The sequence below is a fragment of the Strongylocentrotus purpuratus genome, unplaced genomic scaffold (genome assembly GCF_000002235.5).
Source record: "Strongylocentrotus purpuratus isolate Spur 01 unplaced genomic scaffold, Spur_5.0 spur5_scaffold_12, whole genome shotgun sequence".
Lineage (NCBI taxonomy): Eukaryota > Metazoa > Echinodermata > Echinoidea > Camarodonta > Strongylocentrotidae > Strongylocentrotus > Strongylocentrotus purpuratus.
In genome coordinates, this window is record NW_022145597.1 from 3,098,415 (window position 1) to 3,123,045 (window position 24,631).

The 24,631-nt window shown below is 37.1% G+C and overlaps 1 protein-coding gene and 1 long non-coding RNA gene across 4 annotated transcripts; both read left to right on the forward strand.

Annotated features, from left to right (window-relative positions):
- Positions 1–14: 14 nt before the first annotated feature.
- LOC100889828 (cyclic AMP receptor-like protein A) lies at positions 15–19,937 on the forward strand. 3 transcript variants are annotated; one of them, XM_030981607.1, is made up of 12 exons: positions 15–121; positions 1,101–1,153; positions 1,747–1,858; positions 2,344–2,404; positions 3,305–3,392; positions 7,181–7,270; positions 8,907–8,945; positions 9,280–9,358; positions 12,371–12,501; positions 13,724–13,871; positions 17,188–17,370; positions 19,471–19,576. In XM_030981607.1, the coding sequence occupies exons 1-11, from the start codon at positions 56–58 to the stop codon at positions 17,335–17,337; spliced, it is 1,017 nt and encodes a 338-aa protein (XP_030837467.1). In that variant the 5' UTR covers positions 15–55; the 3' UTR covers positions 17,338–17,370; positions 19,471–19,576. The 3 variants fall into 3 exon arrangements, with proteins under 3 accessions (XP_030837467.1, XP_030837469.1, XP_030837466.1); XM_030981609.1 differs by lacking the exon at positions 17,188–17,370 and having other exon boundaries at positions 19,471–19,937; XM_030981606.1 differs by lacking the exon at positions 19,471–19,576 and having other exon boundaries at positions 17,188–18,724.
- A 724-nt stretch (positions 19,938–20,661) lies between these two features.
- Positions 20,662–23,406, forward strand: LOC115922570. Its single transcript, XR_004063482.1, has 2 exons — positions 20,662–22,446; positions 22,984–23,406. It is a non-coding gene; the product is annotated as an uncharacterized LOC115922570 (long non-coding RNA).
- Positions 23,407–24,631: the final 1,225 nt, after the last annotated feature.

Genomic DNA, 24,631 nt, shown 5'->3' on the forward strand with positions numbered 1-24,631 from the left:
TTTGCAGAAACGTTTATTGAGTAGTCGAGTGGTTGGTGAAAGTATTTCAGCAAAGATGGCAGACCCTACGACTTCACCGATGGATGAATGCCCGTTGTTTGATGGCGACGTTACTAAATGTGTGAGTAGGCCCCCTTGACCATTACTAATACTTCATACTTGTGTTAGCATGAACAATGCGCGCGAGGACTTTGCAGGCCAGAGTACTCCCGTGTTTTGCGATGCCTGTCCCGATCGATCCCGTACATGTATTTTATGTAGGAATTTCACGGGGCTATGTTTAATTGTTACGGTTTGAACATTTGAAGTATCAATTCATTTCCTTTTAACTGTAATAAAGGTAACACATACATATAAACAGTAATCAACAAATATGTTGTAAAGATAAACAAAATGACAAGGGTAATTGAGAGGCATAAATTATGAAGAAGAAGAAGAAGAAGTGGGGGAGGAGGAAGAGGAAGAAGAAAAAGAGGGGGAGGAGGAAGAGGAAGAAGAAGAAGAGGGGGAGGAGGAAGAGGAAGAAGAAGAAGAAGAAGAAGAGGAGGAGGAAGAAAAACAATGGTTAAAGTAAAAACAACTGTAGGGTCTACAACAAACAAAAAGAAAAAAAAATTGTAGAATAATTATGATAATTAATTTAATTCAAATTTGTGATCTTGTTGAAACCATAATACTATCGCTTCCGGCTATCGCCATACATGTAGCTGGATTAGCAATTTCTATCGCTTGTAAATTTTGCACCATTTCAACAACAAAAATCAAAGAGTTTAGAAAACTTCTACATTTTTCAGGTCAGTAAGTATATTTTTACACATTAAATAGGAAATAAAAAATGTACACGTACATGCATATTGAGGGATATCTTTTACCTCAACATCCAAATGGCTCTTAAGATGAAAGTGCATGCTTTTTTCATGTTTCATGTTTCAGGCACTGACACGCAGTTACAGGTTCATGTACATGTACATCTATTGAAATACCGCAATGTGTACATGTACAGAACTACCTCAATGTGTACATGTACATTTACATGTTTTTACATGTTATTTGACAACAAAATCTGATGCAAAATATGTCCTTTCTCATGCTTTTTCCAGAACACTATTTATGGTATAAGGAAAGCTCTGGCATCTCTCTCTTTAATTGGATGGTGAGTTTAGTTTTGTACTTTTCTTCCAAATGTAAAACTTCAAAGTCAGCATGTAATCCATTCGTGGTTATTCTTAGAACAAGGAAATTTACTTTTTAATTGATAGGTAACGTACATGTAGGTAATGTATCCTGACTGTGTTGGCACAAAAGTGTGTTCTTTTTAAAACTGTTTGTACATGTACATTGTATCTTAATGATTATTTCTTATTTACTAAGAAGTAATCATGTACTTCATGTGTACAGTTTATATTTGGTAAACTCTGTTAGCCAGCACAAATATTTATGAATAAATGGAAAATATCTACCGCTACTGCACATAACTGTTGATTAAAGTGGGACTGCAGTAATTGTAGCTACTCGCGCCCTCTTAGAAACAATGCCTAAGCGGTACCCATTGTTGGTCCCCCATGATCCCCTTTTTCTTATGTTATCAATTGAGAGCTGATTTGATGAGATAACCACCTGCCAGTGACCATGCAGGGAGATCCAATCCCTCCTAGCCAAACTAGTGCAGATACATGTAGGCTTTAACAAGAACAAGAAAATGGTTGCTTTACATTATTTTTTTCCTTTATCCTTTTATCTGGTCAGTGTTTTCATGATAACTGTGATCTGGCTATTTAAGAAGTATGAACTCTTTGTCCAGAGGTTGATTCTTTGGCTCACAGTGGCAGCATTCTTTGGAAGTATATCCAAGTTTTTGGTAAGTTTACATGTATGTGATGTAATAATACCTGTGAGTATATACATGTAATTCCTGTGAGTATAATACCTGTTAGTATATAATTCCTGTGAGTATATAATACCTGTGAGTAGGTATATAATACCTGTGAGTATATATTTAACAAAATGCACAGGTGTTGTGAGCAATTTTGTTCCAGAAAGCTAAAAAGTAGCTACATGTATAATAATATCCTGAAAAAACAGGTGAAAACAAAAGTATGCACACGTAAATGCAAGAAAATCTAACTTTTAAAAACAATTATGTGAAAAAAGGTTCTGTTGACAAAATAGTTCTTTTCCTGCTGGAAGAAGTTACAGGCATGATTTAATAGTATACTTAACATATTGCCAAAATGACATATTTCTATGTTTCTTTTTGACAGTACATGTAACTTTGCATAAAGTGGCGTAAAGTTGTCACATTGTTTATCACTATCATGTATTTGTTTGTGATTGCCTGTCTAGGAAAGCCCAAGAGAGGATAGCCCAGTTTGTAACTTTGAAGCTTGGTGGACACAATTTTGGGGTAAGATCCTTAATCCTATTATAGATACTGTTTGAAAGATTTATATGTATTTATAGGTTCTGTGTATATTATGTAGAATGTTCCAAAAAGAAATGCTTGCCTGCAATGTTGTAACAGATTCATCATCATCACCTGTTCAAAGAAAATTGTTTTTCAAAAGGCTGATTGAGCCAGCCTTTTTAGAGTGGTGAAGTGTGACGTCATCAAAAATCTATTTTTAGAATTTCTCAATTTTTTTATTCATTTTCCAAAAGAGCTCAGTGTTAAAGTGCTCTCGTTCATAACATTAGGAACCAGAGCACTATAAGTATAACACTGAGTTCCCATAGGACATATATTTATTCAGATGGTCATATCTCAGCCAATACTTAACATATTCAATTGGTTTTTGACATTCGGACATTATTTTGTATGCTCTTTTGGAAAATGAAGAAAAAATTGAGAAATTCTAAAAAAAGATTTTTATGTGTCACAGCTTCAGTACTCTATACTCGCATATTCAAGTTTGTGTTTCTTTCTTTGTAGTATCCAAGCCAGAGATCTCCAATTGATCTGCAGTATATTTATTCATGTATCATGTGATTATGCACAAAAGAAAAATCTTTTGGAAGTGATCATGATTATATTCACCTTAATTTTGTTCATCTTTTCTAGTAAACAGACTAGTGTATGCAGAGCATGTACATGATCATGCATCTGTACATCTAAGTGTGAATTATGCAATGATTTCCTTTTCTGTCTTTACATGTAATATGTGCAGTTCATTTTTGTAACATATAAATCAGAAAATATAATACAACAATTTGAAGAGTTACCTTTATTCCCCACTGATATAACTGACTACCGGTACATGTATATATTGCAAAGCTCATTCTTGTTAATCCTTGTTCTTGTGTTCAGACTGGGTGACCCTAATGTGGGTTAGCTGTATCACCTTTAACCTTTACTGGATCACCATCTGGCAAATCAACACCGAGAGAAGGGAAATGTGAGTAGCAGCTAGTCAGTTTATGGCCTAAAATAAAAACTTGTCGTATTGCCCTTTGTGACCGACCCAAAAATCTGAAAATCTACCGTCGGCATTTTAAAAAAGTTTTTTTTTTTTAAACTGTTTTTTAGATTTTTTTTTTTAATTAATGAATAAAAATATATGTATTTTGTTTGTTTAAATGGGATATAAATGCATAAAAACCATGAATAATTATGAGGTGAAAAAGATATCAATGGAATGATGACGCTGAAGCACGTGTATTAAAGCATTAAAAACTGAGAAATATCAGCTAAAAGAGGGCAGGAAAAAGAAAAAGAAACATTAAAATCTGAAAATATCGGCCCAAAGAGGGCGACAAAAAAAGAGTTAAAAACAAAACAAAACTTTTTCGACCGACCGACCCATGTTTTGGCACCCAAAGGGCAATACAACAAGTTTTTTATTTTATGCCTAATAGTCATTTATATGTAATACTGTACAAGCCACTATTTTTTGTGTAGATATTTTTTACGGATGAAGGCAACACAACAATTTTAGTGAGTTCAATCACGTTTTTGTGATAATTTATATGCTTCTTAGGCTTTTTAGGCTTCATAGAATAAATGTTTGCTCATACATGTAACCTTCTCCTATTTGCTAGTAAATTGGGCCAATGTTAGTAGTTGTGAAAATAGCGGTTTTTAAACACAGTTGAATCAAATTTGGAGTCACTTTGTTAGAATACATCTTGTGGGTTTTCTACATCACTGTGCTGTTGCACAATCATTAAATATTAATTCTCAAAGTTATGTTTGTTTTAGTGCATGCATGACTTCTGAGTTTTGTTTTCTATGAAGAAAGTTGAGATTGGTCAGCAAACTACCCTTACCCCCTTCTATTTTCGTAGTTTCTTGCTTGATGACTAGTACATAGTAAGATGGCATTATATCTAAATAGTTATATGAAGAATTACAGTTGAGGCCTGTTAGTAGTCATACACATCAAATACATGTACAATGCTACTGTACATGTAAATGTGTAACAATAATAGTGCAAATTAGTTTTGCTACCATCATGTGCTATCATCTCCAATAATCCTGTTCTTGCACCTGCTAGCCCTGTTCATACATGTACATGTATCTGCCAGCCCTGTTCATACATGTATCTGCCATGCACCTATTCTTAAATCATCGTGATATTTGCGCAGACATGAACGGGTACCAGCAAATGATGATGCATTTTTTTCCTTCCTGCTATGTACACTTATTTTACGGATATTTTCCGTTTCTGGATCTAGTAAAAAATTCAGTAATATTACTGATAGTGAGCGGATGCTGGAGATCCATAATGCAAGGCGGTATTTGTCTCATTGTAGATCCATGCGTATATGAAAGGCAAAATAGTCCCGTGATATGAACGGTGGGCAAAGAAAGTCACTTGCAGAGGCATGCATCGACCTACATGTACTTACAGTATTTGCAGAACTATATGAACAGAGCTAACTAACTGTGATTTAAACGTATTATGATCCTTCCCTCCAGTCTTGAGAGCATTCTTTGTTCTGAAACTGAAAGAAACATCTATTTTTGTTTATCATTTTTATTTATACATTGTTTGTACTTTGTTGTACCATATGTACATGTACATGTACTTGTACATCATACACATTTTTACTAAATCTTGGTATCGATGTGGACATCCCCCCCCCCCCCCCATCTCATTGGAATGTACATTGTTTTTCTTCTTCCTGTTTTGGAATCATTTCATATGCTTTAATACACCACCCACACAAACATACCCTCCCTCCATTTATTTGTTTGTGTGTAATGCATAGTACAGTATGTACTAAATACATGTACATGTACATGTAATGTACATGTACACATTAAAAGAAATAGGAGAGATCTGATGTTGGGGCTCCTAGAAAAAAAATCATTATTCAACATTTAAAATATTGGGGGATTTCCTAGTATAAAATTGTAATGTATTGAAAATTGATCAATTATATAATATGTTCCAGGATACTAAATTTCTACGGGTTGTATAATGGGTGTAGACTTGACTTATTGATTCGTTTTTTAAGCTTTATTTTGACACTGGGATATTTCATTTATTTAAATCCCGTGGCATAACAATAATATACATACAATGTATGTATATCACTCAATGTAAATTAAAGTATGATGTCTGTACATGTAAGCGCAATATTCCTGTAGTATGCTACAGGTGTACAATATTTTTCAACGATGATGTGCTCCAGTAGAAGAGGAAGTTTTCTTGACCTTGATCTCTATTGATTTTCCTTTTCCTTGTAATATCATACTGTACACTGTGCATTGTATGATTACACGTAGTTAGCAAATCTATATTATTTATATACTTACATGTACCAAGTTGTGTAATCTGTTAAGTACACACTCTTATGTGAAAAATTGAATTTTCCTGATTCAGAATTCTTGAGAATGTGACATAACCTAAGCTTAGATCTTAACCCTTATAGGGCCGGGCTATTTGAAGTCTTAGTAGGGCCGGGGGGGGGGGGCCATTATGGCCCCCCCTTAAGATCTCGGCCGCAAAGCGGCCGATCGCCGCGAAAATTTGCACACATGTCAAGTGAAGTGTAAAGAATAATATGATAATTTCAATTTTTTGAAAAATTCACTCATTTGCATATTTATGGTAATTTATGCAAATAAAGTCATAAAAATCACATTTTTACCCATAAATCATATATTATTCATATTTAAGCATTCTTTTTCACTAAATATATTCATTAGACCATTCTGAATAATAATACGACAAAAATTTTGGAAGAGCCAGCTTATTTCTTATGTTATCCCTTGTTTTGATAATTTCTTATGTATTTCATTGTTTTTTTAACTTATGTATTTCATTGTTTTTGTTGTTTTATTTCATCTTTTACTACAATTCAACTATTTTGACTCCCAAAACAACCACCTAAACTTTAAACAAGACCCAATAACCCATGTTTGATCTATTTTTAGGAAAAATGACTTTGCCATACGTTTTGTACACAAATCACGAAAATGAGCGATTTTCAGGCTGACATGCAAAGACAAAAGGTCACGTGACCTTGTAACCGTAGGTCCGATTTTCAAAAAAATTATTTTAAAAGTTGCGCAAGACTCGAAAGAAAAAAGTCAGCGAGCGGCGGGGCGCCATCCATATGCGTTCTCGAGCAATCAGAAAAATTGTGGAGGGGGGGGGGGGGGCCATAATGGCCCCCCCCCGGCCTTATTAGGGTTAAAGCATTCCACAAAGGCCCTAATTCAACCGGTCCACCTTTCATTTTTGAGTTACTGTAGTTTATGTAGGGAATGGTAACAGGAAAGGATTTTGAAAAGGAGAAGAGGAGGAGGGAATATACATGTACATGTAAATGAACAGAATGAAAATGAATAACAAATATATAAAGAGGAAAATAAGTATCATGTGTACAGTGTATATCGTAAAATGAGAGAGACAATAAAATACAGATACATGTAAGAGGTGGAGGAGGAGGGAGAAGAGGGGAAAATGAAAGGAGAATTAATAAGAATTGGAAAAGATAGAATATTAAGAGTCACAGACGGAGGAGAAGGAGAGGAGGAGAAAGAAGAAAAAGAAGAGAAATTAGAAGTAGGATTCGAAGGACAGAGGATTTAGGGAAAAAAGAGACAAGAATTAAGCAAAAGGTACATGCACATCATGTAAACAAGATATTAGAATAAGAAGAAACTATTGCATAGCATAGAAATGACACAAATCAATTTTTTTTTCTTCTTTTTTTTCTTCATGATATTCAGATTCTACCATCTAGTAACTTGGGGGGTTTCCCTGCTCATGGCTTGTTTACCTTTGATTGGTAATCATTATGGACCAGCTGGAGCTTGGTGGTAAGTTACAAAGCATTGGTTTTCTTTTAATTCTTTCTTTTTATATACCGCATATGAAGACTCCAGGCTTCCGATTGGTCATAACTGCTGATCAGCCATGCACAAAGAAGACGAAAGACTTGATGCATGGCTGATCGTCAACAAAACAGAGTTAAGTCTTTTGTCAACTCTGTTTGTTGCTACGGCAGGCAGCCAGTGAAAAAGAATTTGTTTAATCAAATTTATAGGAATGCAAGCATTACTTTAAACGAGCAGAACTTTGTTATTCCTGGTTCATTTTTTCCTGATTGAGGTGTCATACGAAAGGGCAGAAAATGAACTTTCTAGAAATGTGATTTTCTCTTTAAAATTCAGATACCACCCGCCAAATGACTTTTTGGTACCCTCTCTTCAATTTTTTTTAATCACTCATGCATAAAATATGCATCAAAGGAGTTGTATCAAATAAAAGAGGAGGATCTATTAAAGCTTTACAAATCTGTGTCATTTGTTAATTATAATTGTGATCAAGTTATATCAATAATTCTCGGTTTCGTTTTTTCTGGGATGCACTCTATATTGGTTTTGATGAAAATAGATACTAATGATTTTCTTGTTTTATTATTTGTTTTTGTCTACCGGTATTCTTCTTCTATGTACCTGATACTATCTTTTCTGTATTTAGAAGGAAAAAAAATCTGTTTCTCTCTCTCTCTCTCTCTATCTCTTTCTTATTCATATTCCCTCCTTTCTTCTTACTGTTGCTGTCTTGACGTTTGTCCTCATGCAGACTTGTCCTTCTATTTACTCTCTCATTTCATGTGTGTCTCTCTCTGTCCCTCACTTTCATTTCTCTCTCTCTCTCTCTCGCCCTCCCTTTCATTTCTCTATCCTCTCTCTCTCTCTCCCTACATTTCATTTCTCTATCCTCTCTCTCTCTCTCTCTCCCTACATTTCATTTCTCAATCCTCTCTCTCTCTCTCCCTACATTTCATTTCTCTATACTCTCTCTCTCTCTCTCTCTCTCCCTACATTTCATTTCTCTATACTCTCTCTCTCTCTCTCTCTCTCTCCCTACATTTCATTTCTCTATACTCTCTCTCTCTCTCTCTCTCTCTCTCTCTCTCATTGTCATACAGCATGTTTCTATTGATATATTGAATTTATCCGGTAAATATGTTTTCCAGAAAATAGCGTATAATGCCAGGGAAGGGCAGTTTCTATCTACGCGTATTATCCGGATAAATACACTGCTCCAATTTAGCGGGTTAAAAAGCCGTAAATAAAAGTTCATCAAACTTTGGTTATTAGGTCACCGCGTGCTAGGTCAACCTGGGATTTTAGTGTCGGGGTAAAATGTTCCGATCACGTGATCACTCCGATTTCCGGTTTCTCTCTGTTATGTGCTCTCAGTACTCACGTTATCAGGTTAGCTTCTCCTGCGTTATCCTTCTAAAAGAAGGATATTTTGCCTGTGAACGTCACAGCTCTCACGGCCATTATCCGGAAAATAGCGGAGAAGGTCAGTTTCTATTAGGCAAAATTCATCCTTTATCGGCCATTAACCAGATAATGGCTTCTAATAGAAACACGCTGATAGTCTCTAATCATTTACACCATGCATTACATTTAATTCTTCTTAATTTTTCTTCAACAGTTGGATACCAGCAGAGTACCCCTTATGGCGATTCTTCATGTAAGTTTATTTACAATTTACTTTTTATTTAATAGATGTATTTGGCTGTTCAATTGGAGCATATTGAATCCTTTGCCCACATGAACCGAGTATTAAGCTTATGTGATTGAAAGAATTTGGTAGTCAACAGGGGAACAAATATAATTATTAAGACTCACATACTTGTTCTGAAATCCACAAAATTCATGTTCATGTTATTAGCCCATGCCCTAATCATGTTAGATTTATTTTACTTATTTAATAAGAATTTAAGAAGGCACAACTATTTGTAAAAGAAATAATGAAACAAAGCTTTTAAATATATCCTTGTATCTGTATTTTCCTTCTACTTAAGGTGGTATGGGCCACTATTCTTGCTGATAGTTCTCATGTTTGTTGTTTATGCCTACATCACATACAAGCTGAGAAGAAGGGTAAGTGTATCTCCTTGAAACAACATCAACATGATATTATACATCTTATTTTGTTATACATGTACATAGCGCTTAAAGACTTCGGTGGTAAGCGCTTTATAAGCACCATTTTTATTATTATGCATGGATAGGCACTGTCAATTAATGCCCGGAGAAGAAAAGGAAACAAATAACTGGCACTATGAACATGACGGACAAAGAAAGAGGACAAAATATACAGTTCCTTAATCTACCCTCAACAATTGCTGTGGTAGGCAAAGGAACATCCCTTCACTGCTATTATGTAAAAATTTGTAGAACAGGTGTCACATGCATATTCACCTGTTTTACACATTTTTACATAATAGCAGTGAAGGGATGTTCCTTTGTCTACCACAGCAATTGTTGAGGGTAGAATGAGGAACTGTATATTTTGTCCTTTTTCTTTGTCCGTCATGTTCATAGTGTGGTATCCCCCTCCCCTTCCATAGCGAGTCTGTGAGTGTTCACAGGATTCCTGAAATTATATTCCTATGGGTAATTTAAAAACAAATCTGAAAAAATGCTTTTAATACAATTTTTTTTCTCAGAAATTAATGATGCTATAAGATATAAGTACAACGTTATATGACACATACTTCATCTCTCCGTGTTATATTATATTATTTATGGGGTAGATACCAAAGGCTTCAAGATTATTCTACTGTTTCCCAGTGCAAGATTAATCTATACCAGTGTTAAAAGGTTTTGTCATGGAGCTAGCCTAGACAGGAAATCTGTAACTTTGCAAAGCTATTTTGTTGCAAAAAGCAATATTTCCCTATATTGGTGCCTATTAGTTGGTGGTTTGTGATTTATTATAAAAAGGAAACCTTTTAATTATGTGACTCTCATGAATATTTCCCCCTGTACATGTACCTTCAATAATTCATTATCATTTCAAATCTCTTGTGTGTGCTAAAAAAGTTTGATCATCAAAATGTAAAGGGCACCTAAACCACTAATTTGAAGTCATCCCTTCCTGATTTATTCATGAAGTGAGGTTTAATTCCAGTTTTTAATGATGTCCCAGCTGGATCATTGCAATTAAGTTTCATGAGGCATGACAACTTTGTGATAAGAATGCATTTAGATGAACTTTTCAGTATAAGTAACCATTCAGCATGCAATTTGTCAAGGAGGATGTATGCAATGTAGGTGCACATTCATGTACAGGAGCATATATTAAAGAGCTGTAACATTTTACCCATGAGAGAGCATGAACAGGAAGATAACAGGGATCATTGTTAAGTTGATGATAGTAAAAGGGGAGTGGGAAAGGGACTGAAGAAGAGGAGAGGGGATGGGGGAGTTAAGAAGGAATGGGAGGAGGAGGAGGAGGAAGAGGAAGGGGGAGGGGGAGGGGCAGAGGGAGGGGCAGAGGAAGAGGAGGGGAGTGGAGGAGAAGGGAGAGAGGAGGGGAGAGGAGGGGAGTGGAGGAGAAGGGAGAGAGGAGGAGAGAGGAGGGGAGTGGAGGAGAAGGGAGAGAGGAGGGGAGAGGAGGGGAGTGGAGGAGAAGGGAGAGAGGAGGGGAGAGGAGGGGAGTGGAGGAGAAGGGAGAGAGGAGGGGAGAGGAGGGGAGTGGAGGAGAAGGGAGAGAGGAGGGGAGAGGAGGGAGTGGAGGAGAAGGGAGAGAGGAGGGGAGAGGAGGGGAGTGGAGGAGAAGGGAGAGAGGAGGGGAGAGGGGGTGAGTGGAAGGGGAGAGAGGAGGGGAGAGGAGGGGAATGGAGGAGAAGGGAGAGAGGAGGGGAGAGGAGGGGAGTGGAGGAGAAGGGAGAGAGGAGGGAGAGGAGGGGAGTGGAGGAGAAGGGAGAGAGGAGGGGAGAGGAGGGGAGTGGAGGAGAAGGGAGAGAGGAGGGGAGAGGAGGGGAGTGGAGGAGAAGGGAGAGAGGAGGGAGAGGAGGAGAGGGGAGAGGAGGAGGGGGAGAGGAGGGAAGTGGAGGAGAAGGGAGAGAGGAGGGGAGAGGAGGAGAAGGGAGAGGGAGAGAGGTGGGAGAGGGGAGGAAGAAGGGAAGGGAGGAGAGGAGAGAGAGGAGAGGGAGAGGGAGGAGAGGGAGGGGAGTGGAGGAGAAGGGAGAGAGGAGGGGAGAGGAGGGGAGTGGAGGAGAAGGGAGAGAGAGGGGAGAGGAGGGGAGTGGAGGAGAAGGGAGAGAGGAGGGGAGAGGAGGAGAAGGGAGAGAGGAGGGGAGAGGAGGGAAGTGGAGGAGAAGGGAGAGAGGAGGGGAGGAGGAGAGAGAGGGGAGAGAGGAGGGGAGAGGTGGGAAGTGGAGGAGAAGGGAGAGAGGAGGGGAGAGGAGGAGAAGGGAGAGAGGAGGGGAGAGGAGGGGAGTGGAGGAGAAGGGAGAGAGGAGGGGAGAGGAGGGGAGTGGAGGAGAAGGGAGAGAGGAGGGGAGAGGAGGGGAGTGGAGGAGAAGGGAGAGAGGAGGGGAGAGGGGAGTGGAGGAGAAGGGAGAGAGGAGGGGAGAGGTGGGAAGTGGAGGAGAAGGGGGAGAGGAGGGGAGAGGAAGGATAATGAGGAAGAGGAAGACAAATTGAGAAATAATCTTGAAGACAAAAGCTGAAAGTTATAGAATCTAGCTGTACATCTAGATATAGTTATTGCACAGCTCGAGAGCCCTCTTTTGATGTAATTGTAATGATATGTACATGTACTTATTGTTGTTATTGTTTATATATATGTCCTTTTTGCAATATTTACTGATAAAATTTTAGTTATTTGATATTTTAACTTATGTATTTATTCATTACTGCTATTTTATTATGTATATTTGATTAGAATTTTATCTTGTACCCAAGACAGTTTGGACTGTTTGCTCTTGGTTTTCGATGTTTTGATTTCATAAAAATTTTTGTAGAAATCATGGTGTTGAAATTTATGCATCAGATGGGGAAATTAATGAGAACAATGAGAACTTACACAAATGATAATGCTCACTCAACAACAGTTAGCATTCTTGTAGGATAACAGCTCCCATCGTCTTTCTGTTGCCATAGATACGAAGCTGGCAGGGGACATATGAGCCTGAAATAGAGAGAAGCAGACAGCTCATACGAGAGGAGATCAAGCCCCTTAGAGCATATCCATTCATCTATCTTGTGCTTTCCATCTTTCCACTTATAAACAGGTAATATAAGAATTCAGGGTTGTAAAGCAGGGGTTGTATTCTAAAAACAATGTTATCTTTTACATTAGTAAAACAATGTAAATTGTCATAACTAATCAGAATTGGAATAAGTCAATGTCTGTAGAAAGCTGGCTCTGTTTGCAGAAAGCTAAAAGAGACATCTGATATTTTAATCTGATGGTAAGTGTTAATTCCACGCAATTTCAGTTTGTTTCCGCAATAACTTGTTTTCCTGATATAAAGAGATTCTAAAACATTGTTTTCAGAATATGACCTTGAACTCAGAAACATGTAGCTCCAAACATTTTTTCAGACTTTTGCCCTTAGATTGCTATTCACACTTTATAGTTTAAATCTGTTGTACGGTACTCAAAAAGGCGTGGGGTGGACTAGGGGCCAATTTGACCCCCAAGTCTCTCATAGTGTATTAGGTATGTTAAACGCATACATTTATTATTGCATGGGTATTGACATGTGATTAAAAAGTACTAGTGCACATTTTGTTGATGAAACATTGATTAAACATTACATTATCACAATTTAGTAAAAATAGATGTGTTTAACATGCTATAATGGTACAATATAACTTCATTAATTAACCCTTGGGATAGGTTAATTGGTATGAAATCAGAAAAATAAGATAAACAGAATCACAAAAAATTTGAAATGAGTTGGAAGAATAATAAGAAAGCTATAAATGTTTGAATTCTGAGAGCACTATAAAGTCTATGTGAATCTCAAATTAGCAGTTTGGTCAGTGGGTTGTGATATACATGTAGTCTCAGTAACTCTCCTGTTTGTTGTGTATAAAAATACCATTAATTCCTGTTTTTCTCCTATTAAGTGCCTTCTCCCTTGGCAAACTATTCACATTATGAATAGCATATGTACTGTAGGTCCTCTTTAAAAAAAAAAAAAACGTCTGAGCCATGCATTTTTTTTAAATTGACATTTTTAGTCATTTTGTGTGTTGGTACAAATGGGAAAGTAGTCCGCCACTATATTTCATGGACATTATTAACTCAGCAAATTTGTGATGCCCCTGCTTGTACATGTACATGTATGTATAGCGAATCTAACTATAAAAAACCATAGCTTTCTCTTTTTATGTCTGAATTCATTCAAAATTTCACCAGTCTACCTCTCTGATTTATCTGCTTTCCTTTAGAGTAGTTTGCTCATTTTGACCCCACCATTTTTGAACTCTTCCTTTATCACCTAGGATTCAGAATGCTGTGGCTCCAGACAATGCCATCTTTGTGCTCTATCTCTTCCATGCTTTGTCCTCTCCCTTGGTTGGTCTGGTCAACGCTATCGTCTATGGGCTTGACCCAGAGACACGAAGTCGTTTATCGTGGACTCAAATAAAGGTAAGGTCAAAACTTCCTTTGACCATTCTTTTTTTGTTTTAAACTCCAGGACAATTCCAAAAATGTTCATGTGTATGTTCGGATTTATACTTTGATAGAAAAGGAAAACAAATCTATACAAGCACATGTATCTTTAGACTCAGTGGCTTTTTAGACAATATTGGTGTTCCACAAGGATCTCTTATTGGTCCTATATTTTTTATTAAATGTAAGGAAAAGGATAAATTGTTAATATTTTTGATTTTCGAAGCACCTTTGAAGACTCAAATAAGGTACAAAATATGACCAATGCTAATGGGTCTTTGATATTCCCCCTCCCCTTCCCTCAAAAAGATATATACTGTTTTTGGTTTATAATATAAATAGCATTGAATGGCAAAGTTTCCCAGCATCCTTGCAGGTCTTTTGTCCCGTGGTTATAGGATAGAAAATGTTAATTAATCTCTTGCCAAAAGCAATAATCAGCAACTTTAATAAATTTAAACCCTGACCTTTCATTTTAGGTTCATGATTTATGTTGGAGACACAATCAGAGTCTCAATCTGTACATACTCGATACAGCTCATGCTTTATTTATCAAAGAAGCATGTGCATACATGTGTTTTCTATATTTCTTTTCATAATAAAAAAATAAACCATATTTCTCAGTATATCCAACATTCTTAACTTTTGGCATTTGACTGTTACATGAGCATTCAATATACATGTACCATAATTGCCAGAGCTAACCCAAGTCAAAGTCAGACGTATAATCTTGCTAATATTGACTATATTACCATATTTTGACAAACTACTTATTTATCGAAAATAATATTGCTAGTGATATTTGTTTGTCTGCAACACTTCGTCAGGTGATAACATATAATGTTTTACACTCTACGGGCAGACTGCGGTCGATATCCCCAAATTTTGGATGCGTACAATACGCCGCCATGACACTCCCCGTCCAGCCGGCTCGCACCGAGCCAGTGGCCCATTGATTGGTTGAGGACCTGTGTGCCTTGCCCAATAGGCCGTGTCCGTTATTGTTCTAATTATTGATCAAATTATTTGACCGACGGTCTGCCCGTAGAGTATAAAACACGCTTGCTTTCATTATATTTTATCACCTGACGAAGTCATCAGTGTTGCAGCGGCGCACGAAACGTGATCTTTTAGATCCTTTGTTGACCATACATTGCGAGACAAACGGATATCACTAGCGACATTATTTTCGATACTACATGTACATCCGCGATGTGTAATATATTTAGCATTACTTATCACTTACTTCAATTATCATTCATACTGTCTTGTGTTTTCTGACATACCTGTATTTCAATTTTATAAACTACAGGAATAAACAATGTTCATCATATTTCTCCCTTCTCTTGAGGCTCCTTTCTAATATTAAATAAAAAGTTTCACCCTTGAAAACTAAAATCAGGGATTATTTTTAGCTCTAGTGGAGCTACATGTGGCAGCTGTATATCTGTATTTTTTTAAATGAAAAATAAATAAATATGCACTTGCATCATTTGGGTAAAAGATAAACCTGGCTAGTTTGTAATGTATCAAAGAAAATAATTTTGGTAGCATATCGCTCCCTCTCTCTCAATTTACATGTACCTTCTATTTCTCTCACTACCTATTCCTGATTCTCTCTCTCTCTCTCTCTCTCCCTCTCCCTCTCTCCCTCTCTCTCTCACTCTCTCCCTCTCTCTCCCTCTTTCGCTCTCTCTCTCTCCCTCTCTCTCTCCCTCTCTCTCGCTCTCTCGCTCTCTCGCCCTCTCTCTCCTTTGTAACTCACTACAATTGTTGGCAGCTAGCTGCATCTTTGCTGTAATGTAATATTACTTATTAAGCACATTGTGTGCATTAGTACATCATGTACATGTACATGTACATGTATGTCTGTCTGTCAGATCACACACATTGTAGTGTAGTGTCACATTGTATTGCACTGGTATCTGGGTCTATTAACTACATGTATGTCATACATGTACATCATTATACAACTACTTCTATGAGCATTTATCAAATTACAGTTCCTTTCAAATTGCTGGCCAATACAATGGATGGGCCAAACATGTCTCTGGCTTTAATATATACATGTATGTCAAAAATATGGCTTGAGTTTGGGTTAGGGTATGATGTGTTTTAAATATTTGGGGCTGGACTTTGAATTCAACTAGTGTAAAACAGTTTAGCAAGGAGCAATTTTCAATGGAGCATGCATGTATCATGCAATTTGTTATAGATTGAATATGAAGAGGATAATTAATGAACAAGTACATGATTGTTGAAAATTGCATTATTATCCAAGAAAATATCCTTTCGGGCCTTGCCTATAGAGATGGTACAGGAGAAGTGAGTAAAATCCGTATGTGGAGACTTTTCCAAGTGCGCTAAAAGTGTGGTGATTGGCTTATTAAAACAATAAGGTGCGGTCCGATTGGAGTAACTAAAATAACACTCTTGTTGCTGGGTGGTTCCATGGATGAAATTAACTCAGATAATGTTTAGAATGTGCAGCTGTAGATTGTTATTGTTATTGAAGCTGGCTGAACGGAAAGTACTAACGAAAAGGATGCTTAAAATGCTGAGTATTTACAATGTTGATAAACATTTGTGACCTTAGTAAAGTTCAAGTCACTACAAGTACTTAGCAATTGCTTGGGTCACACGTTCCTAGACATGCTTGCCTATTTGAGAAAAATGATTGTGTTATTTTAAATGTACATGAAGTGTAGATTTTTGTAACTCAAGAAGTGGCTACAGAGGCTGTTCCTTTCAACCACTTTTAATAAATCCTGTCTAATTCCAAGATGGAATGAAATATAACATATAAATGGAGACTTTGTACATATACTTTGATAGTTCTTCAGATTCTTACTTTTGTGAAAATCATGTACCGTATGTTATCTTCTTGATAATAAGTGTTTTCTTTGAGTTACAAGGTTCAATGTCAGTTTCACCATAAAGATGATGCAAAGCTAGGCCTACCTAAAAAAAGATATTGCATTGCCCTTTGCGAAAGACCCCAAAACTCTTGAAATCTACGGTCGGCTTTTTAAAAGTTTTTTTTTTACCGCTTTTAGAGAAACCAATATTAAAGCATTCAAAACTTATAAATATTGGCCAAAAGAGGGAGGAAAAAAAAAGAAAGATTTCTGACCGACCGACCCACCGACCCATGTTTTGGCTCCTAGAGGTTATTATCCAATACAACATCTTTTTTTTTTGGGGGGGGGGGGCCTGATGATTGCTCTCATTCTCCTACTGTATGTATGTATACATTGTGTATGTGTTGGATTTTCATCTTACCGCATCACAGGGTGCCCTTCAGAAACGTACGGCCCACCAACCTATCCGGGAGTACCCCTTGGTCTCTGCCCCCGAGACGCCCGATTTTGAAGACGTCTCAGTCCTGGCGATGAGACCGTCGATGAAGAGCAACCAGTACCAGCACTTAGCCATGGCCTAGCTAGGGTCGTAACCTTTAACCTCAGCCTATCATGTTAGTCCAATGCATCTATATTCATGTATGCTTCTGCCTGACTGCCTGTTAGTAGTTCACATGTAGTCCCTTGCATGCACTTTTATGTAATGATTGATCTTTGGTTTTATGTATTACTCTGCCCTTTTGTCACCTATGTACTGTAGATGCTAGTTCATTACTCAATATAACATGCACATAGGTATGCATTATGCTTTTAGATGCAGTCAACACTCTTTGAACATAATGCATTGCATGTTGCATTGCATCGATGTTTCTTTGATGTTCATGCTTTACAATACTTTTTCGTGTTGATAACGATTATGTGAATTTAGAGATGTAGAATTTGGTTATGTTTCAATTTGATTTGATTTTTAATTGGATTGAATTTTCACGCAAGCACAAATTCACTCAATTACACAAGTATTTAGCCAACTAAAGTTGCAAGCCATTATGTATCATTAATGAACCCTACATATCATTAGCGAGGCAGTTGTATAGAGTACTAATGCAAACACATATGTTGTTTAAATAATCCTTAATCCTGAACGAGAAAAATGGAAAAGGAAGATGGAACACCCACCTGCTATCCTTACACAATTTCCTTGTTCTTTTCCACTCATGTAGATGTATCCTAGAAAGTTTGTTGCCTCTCCCCCCCCCCCCCCCGACATCAGTATGCCCTCACAGACAGAACCCATGTGACATCGAATCGAGCATTGAATTATTAAAAGGTCACTGATAAGTCAACAAAAGAAAATGAAAAGCTCATCAAATAGCTATTTCAAATTGAATTGAAAAGTAATGATGACACATCTTTCACAGGATTTTCATTCATTTCGATTTTTAATTTGCCTGTTTAGTTTTCCTACTGTCCTTTGATACAGCATTTCTTTATACGTATAATTGTTGTTATCATTGTTCTTGTGATTCTGTTAGTGTTACCATGACATTGATATTGATTATTTTGTTACTGTCAGTCCTCGACTCATAATCGTGTCCCATTATAGAGACAATCTCTTTATGTTTGTTGGTATCATTTTCATGTTGAGTTACATTATGAATTGTTTTAGTTTCTTAGAGTTGTAATTTTTCTTGTCATGCCTCTTTTCAACTTGCATTTCACATTTTATATTTTGTGAAATGAGTTTGCTTCTGCACATACTTGACTACCTGACTTAAGCCGTCCACACCATCACTGGGATGTATGATGGCTTCTGTTTCACTATGGCTTGCCACACACCTTCCTGTCTTCTGTTAGCCTCATGGCTTTAATCAGGGAGTCAACTTGTCTGTTATGCACATACCTGTACATGTAGTTTATAATTAGAATCACAATTAAATTTTATCAGACTATTTCAGTGTCTGTTCTGTACTGTTAATTCTCACTCGTCTAGTCGTTTCTGCTTTACTACATGTTTATAATTTGAGGATACATTTGGAAGTGAAGAAGTTTACCATCATTGTAATTAATTAATTTCATTTGGAAGATCTACATTATTAAAGAAGCCCACAGGAAAGGAAAAATTTGTTGTAGATATGTTTTTAAGTCATAAAGATTTTTAAGAAAGGGAACAATGGGATCCTTTATTTGAGCCAATAACTCTTTAATGCAAATTTACGTGTAGATTCCGCATTATGGATCTCTGTATGTTACTATTGCATTATTTACTGTAGAACACTATTAGAATTGGCATGTGATGTACAACATTACATTGTCTTGAAGATCTTTCACAAATGATAAAAAAAACGTGAGTCCTCAAATGTCATAAAGTTTTTCACTTTGACCTGTCATTGTAGGGGCACAAATGTACCAAACAATCACATAGTAGCAACATGTGTATAGTAAATATGAAGCATTGTCAGATTGAGAAGGGCTGTGTACTCGGAGAGTATTATTGCATCACAGTATTCCGGCAATATGAATGTGACATTTTGATTTGAGAGAATTTTGCATGAAAGGGAACTCTTTGGATTTTTGAATCTCCTTCATATATGATTTCATGTAAAATCAATTACATTGATGTCTCCCCCTCTCTCTCTCTCTCTCTCTCTCTCTCTCTCTCTGTCTGTCTGTCCTGTCCTGTCCTTTTTCTTCTTTCTTCTTCACTCTTCTCTCAGCTTGCACTCCGATCAAGACGAGCCAAAAAGCTGTCATCAAAGAGTACACCATTCAGAACGAGATGCCTGCTCCGGACGCCCCGCCCACAGAAATCCCGGACCTAGCCAGCCCTCAGCCTGAAGATGGGCTCACAAACCCACCGTTTTGACCAGTCCTCTGGGGGAGGAGACAAGGGGGACTCTGGTGGAGGAGAGGGGGGCGTGTCAGAGGTGGGAGGGGCCGGTGAGGTTAATGAGGGAGCGGACACCAGTGAGACAGGTGCAAGTTTGAATGTTTAACCCCTTTTTGACTTCCGGTATTACATTCTCATACTTCCGTAGGCTTACTACGAGGGTTACCAGTTTTCAATGGTATATTATTGTTAATCCAGAGAAGCCTCATCAGCAACAACGATGTTGTTATGGCTTAATTAAAGGTGGGATTATTTGTAGGGGGAGGGGAGGGAGAGAGAGAGAGAGAGAGAGAGAGAGAGAGAGAGAGAGAGGGGGGGAGGAAAGAGAAGAGAAAGAGAGAAACAACAAAAGGGGGGAGGGGGAGAAAGAAGAGTAGGGATGAATACATATTGTTGATTGATACCGGTACATCATGTGAAAACAATGCCAGTTCATATTCTAATATACTGTAAATTCAAATATTATAGATATGCTCCAACAGAGAGTGGACAAAGGAATTGTGCTTCAGTGTAATGGCTTATTATGTGTATATTGCGCTCATATTGCGCTCATGGTGATTATCCCGGTTGTAGCGAAGCTGGGCGGTACAGGTGTATTCTGAAAATGTTTATCTATTACATGTTTTTTGAAGGAACAAAATAGATGTTAATTTTCATAACAAATCAAATTAGGACAAGTCATTTGTTAGTACGGTCTGCCTGAAGCAGGGCTGTGTTCGTGTAAACTTAATAGAGACATCTGCTCAAGGCTCGAGCCTAACCCAGAGAGGAAGGAAACCTTTCTTCCCCTTCCCCAAACTGATTACAAGCCAAGAATCTGATTATGGAGTTAAAGGGATTGGGTACCTTTGCCTCAGATTCTAAAAAAATCATGGATTTAGCTCATGCTGCAATCATAATTATAAACCTTTAGGTCATACATAAATCCCATGACTTTTACAAAGTCAATCGCCTGTCTGATTATCAAGATATGTATGATTGGAATTAGAAATTTCAGAACTTGTTTTCCTGACATTTTTTTTTATAACACTACAGTCTATTGGGGAAAATGAGTATGTTAAAACCGGTCACTCAGAGATTTATAGTTTTTTGAGGCACTTCATGATCATTTTGAAGCCCCAATTTGTGTAGGGCTTCAAATTAACACCACAGACACTGATAACAGGTGCTGCCATGCATCTCAGATTTAACATTGTTAAACGATTGCCTTTAAAAAAGAAAGGAAACCATTATTCCTTTTCAACTTCCTCTGCCTGCATCAAGAACCAACACTAGCCTCTGAAGATCGAGTGGCCTAAATATTCAAGCAGAGATTAACAAACCCAAATGACAACAACAATTACCAATGGCAGGTGTTAGCTCCTTTCAATTTCAATTTGTTTTGACAGTTATTATCATTTTCCCAAACATTAAATATAACACCGCTTTTTAAGAATATGGCCAGTATATGTGTACGTGCTATTTGAATCTGTGACTCCAAACCAAAGTATTTATTAGATACGTGTATTATGTCATTCAACTGAATAAAGTGTCATTGAAAGAGTACTAACATATTGAATTATATATAGCATGCATTTTGAATAATACAATGTGTATAACTCATCCCTACATATGTATATATAGTATCTTGATATAATGTAGCTAAACCTTTGCTATGAATGTACATGTAATCAGCGCTTTGCAGTTTGGATCTTGGGCGCCTCATGTATGTTAATCTAACAATAAAACTGTTAAGTAATAGATGTATTTCTGTGTCCAATTCGATGTATACAATAATACAAGTCTCTCACAAAAGGAAAACATGTTTAAGAGAAAGTTGAGTTCTGGGAAGAGGTGAAAAATAATTTGTGAGCGTTATCATTCTTATTATGCAAGTGTGGAAGAACATCAGATAAGACACGTTCCCTGAAAAGCATGGCTCTTCAAATGCCTTCATATTCTAAATATCTCATGTAACATCGTAACAATCCGGGTAGGATTTTTACGCCACGTGTTTGTGTAGTCCCATATACATCTTTCTGTGTACAGTGTTTGTAACTCTACCAAGACTGGGCCAAATTTCTTATCATTTGATGATTCCAGAACCTTGCAATACACACAAATTCTTATATGCTAGATGATCAACCTTTTCTGGTCGATTCCACAACGTTTCTTTCGCAATGCAATCGCATGACCAGAACTCAACTTCATTTTAATATCTGTTTAAAATGTGACTGGTAACCCCAAATCATGTCTGAAATATTTGAAATATATCATGTCTTACATGTAAATATTTAAATGATGAGAAGTATATATTCCTAATGCTTACAACTAGCCACTACTCCAGTCCTTGCAAGATGTACCATGGACGGCATATTCAGTATTTATCAGTCTCATCAGCAGCGCTTTTGTCTTTGATTAGGCAAATAGATATTGGTGCTCTACTAATTGAATCCTGGATTGGATCAGAAAGAGAGTTTCCCCCCTTTTTAATCTCTACATATGTATGTTTTGCTGACCATTTCTGATGGCATGGAAACTATAAATTTAGAATAGTAACCGCGAGTCATTTTTCCAAAAGTTTTTACTGTAACTATGACTACCGGTATAACAATATGGAGTAGCCCCGCCCAGTTGTGTTAATATTAAGTCGGTGCTTTCCATGTTCTTTATTTTTGATAGCTCAAAAAAATGTGTCTTTCAAACTTGTTATACAGTTTTTCTGTTATTGTTATGCTTGTCAATGTTAAATTAATATACAGTGGAACCTTGTTATAAAGAACATTGATGTACATGTATTTGTAAAAAGGTATTGTTATAGCTAGTTTCAGGGGCGTACGCAGGGGGGGGGGGTTTTTTGGGGTTCAAACCCCCCCCCCCCCTTTGGTATTTTTATGTGTGTAAACCCCCCTAAAAAAAACCAAACCCCCCCCCCCCCCCCCTTTGGTTTTTTTATTTTTTTTTTTATTTTTTTTATTATTAAAAAAAAAAAAAAAAAAAAAATTATACCCACGGTTAACCTAAAAAAGGTGACCTTACCCCCCCCCCAACGAAGAAAAAATGTCAAATTTTGAATTTCGACCAAAAAAAAAAAAAAAGTGTCCGCTTGCCCCCCCCCCCCCCCCCCCCCCCCCCCCCCCACCCCCCCCCCCCCCCCCCCCCCCCCCCCCACTGAGCGACTTTTCGGCTGGCTGAGTCGTTGCGATTTTTTTTGGACTCCCAAAAAAAAAAAAAGTGTCCGCTTTACCCCCCCCCCCCCCCCCCCCCCCCCCCACTGAGCGACTTTTCGGCCGGCGCGATTTTCAAATTTTCGGGAGCAAAACCCCCCCCTTGAAAAAATGCTGCGTACGCCCCTGGCTAGTTTCATATAAACTATGCCGTTGTTTTGGTTTTCTTTTTTGTTGGTTTGTTTAATAACAAGGTAATTAATTTCCTTGGTTCCAAACTAATTCAGTCAAACTTGATGCAAGGACTAAAGTCATGTTATAAACCCTAGTTTGACCTCAGTGTCAGTTTTATTATTCTGTATTACAATGCAGATCAAGGCTTTTAAGGTTCAGCTTCATGATGATGCTGCAAGTCGGTGCAAATATTAACAATGGACATTCATTTTGTAAATGTATTATTTTTTTTTGGTGTATATATGTAAACAGTGAATATCAGTTATTGTACATGTACCGGCATGTGTATTTAGTAATATGTATATTTTCTTATATGATCATTTATGTTAATATATATCTGTACCTTGTATACAAATATTAATATACTGTACATGGAAACATTACTTACTGATGTGAGAATTTATCATGTTCCAAATAACGATGGGTCACATGCAGGCGCGTACACAGGGGGGGGGGGGGGTTGGGGGGGTTAAACCCCCCCCCCCTTTTGATTTTTTTTTTTTTAATAATAAAAAAATAAAATAAAATGGCTAACCCAAAAAAGCTGACCTTAACCCCCCCCCCCCCACGAAGCAAAATGTCAAATTTTCAAATTTCGAGACCAAAAAAAAAGTGTCCTCTTACGGAAGATTGGCCAGCTTAAACTGCGGAAGTAATAAATTATTGACAGATGTACTTTAATGATCTATTCTATACATTTCAAAAATTCTCATTTAAAAAAAAAGAGAATTTAATTGTATCATTGCTTAATCTCTTCTAAATTTATGTGTTTTCTCTTGACTATTTGCAAGAAAACTTCTGGCAACCACTGATGCTAATAGGAAATACATGTAAAAGAAATATTTCATTTGTAACCACAATGTAATTGGTTATTCAAAATTGATCTAAATATACATATATTGAAGAAAGATCTGCCAAATTATTTTTGAAAATATTGTTTTACATTGAAACAAGCAAGGTGACATTATTTGAACAACAAAAAAGGCAAAACCACAATTCAGAATATAAGACAGCATGGTAAATCGAAAATAGTTCAAGGTTTCATTTTTGATTAAATATTGATGATGAAGGTAAAGATGATGATGATTGCGATGTTGATGATTAAGTTGATTAATGTGATAGTTAACATGGTGATGATGTCCCGATAGTGAACGTGAAGGTGGTGGTGGTAAAGATGATGATGACTATGATAGTGGTGGTAAAGATGACTATATGATGAATATCTATTTGCGAGCGAGCGAGGAAAAAAAAGATTAGTGAGGTCTCAGTGCGAAGAGTTACATCTTATATAGAAGAAAAACAATCCTGATGGGGTTATAAGCACTTTCTTATAATAGACTGAACAGACCTTTGATAAGTAACATAATAAAATCATTTATAAATGCGAGCGAGCGTGCCTCTTTTTGTATTAATAAGAGCCACATCCCCTTTTACCTCCAATAAATGACCCTATTCAAATCTGATCAAACTGTGCCCCTTTTCTTTCAACAAATGCACATTTTCCTGTACTGCAAGTGCCCCTTTTGATTTGATTTGATTTGATTTGATTTATTGGTTTCTGCATCTTTTTTCTTTTTTTCATCATACATTTTCATGAACATAATATGG

Coding starts and splice junctions, on each gene's coding strand:
- LOC100889828 (XM_030981607.1), top strand. CDS start 56: ATGGCAGACCCTACGACTTCACCGATGGATGAATGCCCGTTGTTTGAT. Junction 1,859..2,343: donor GAAGTATATCCAAGTTTTTG/GTAAGTTTACAT, acceptor TTGCCTGTCTAG/GAAAGCCCAAGAGAGGATAG. Junction 3,393..7,180: donor AACACCGAGAGAAGGGAAAT/GTGAGTAGCAGC, acceptor CATGATATTCAG/ATTCTACCATCTAGTAACTT.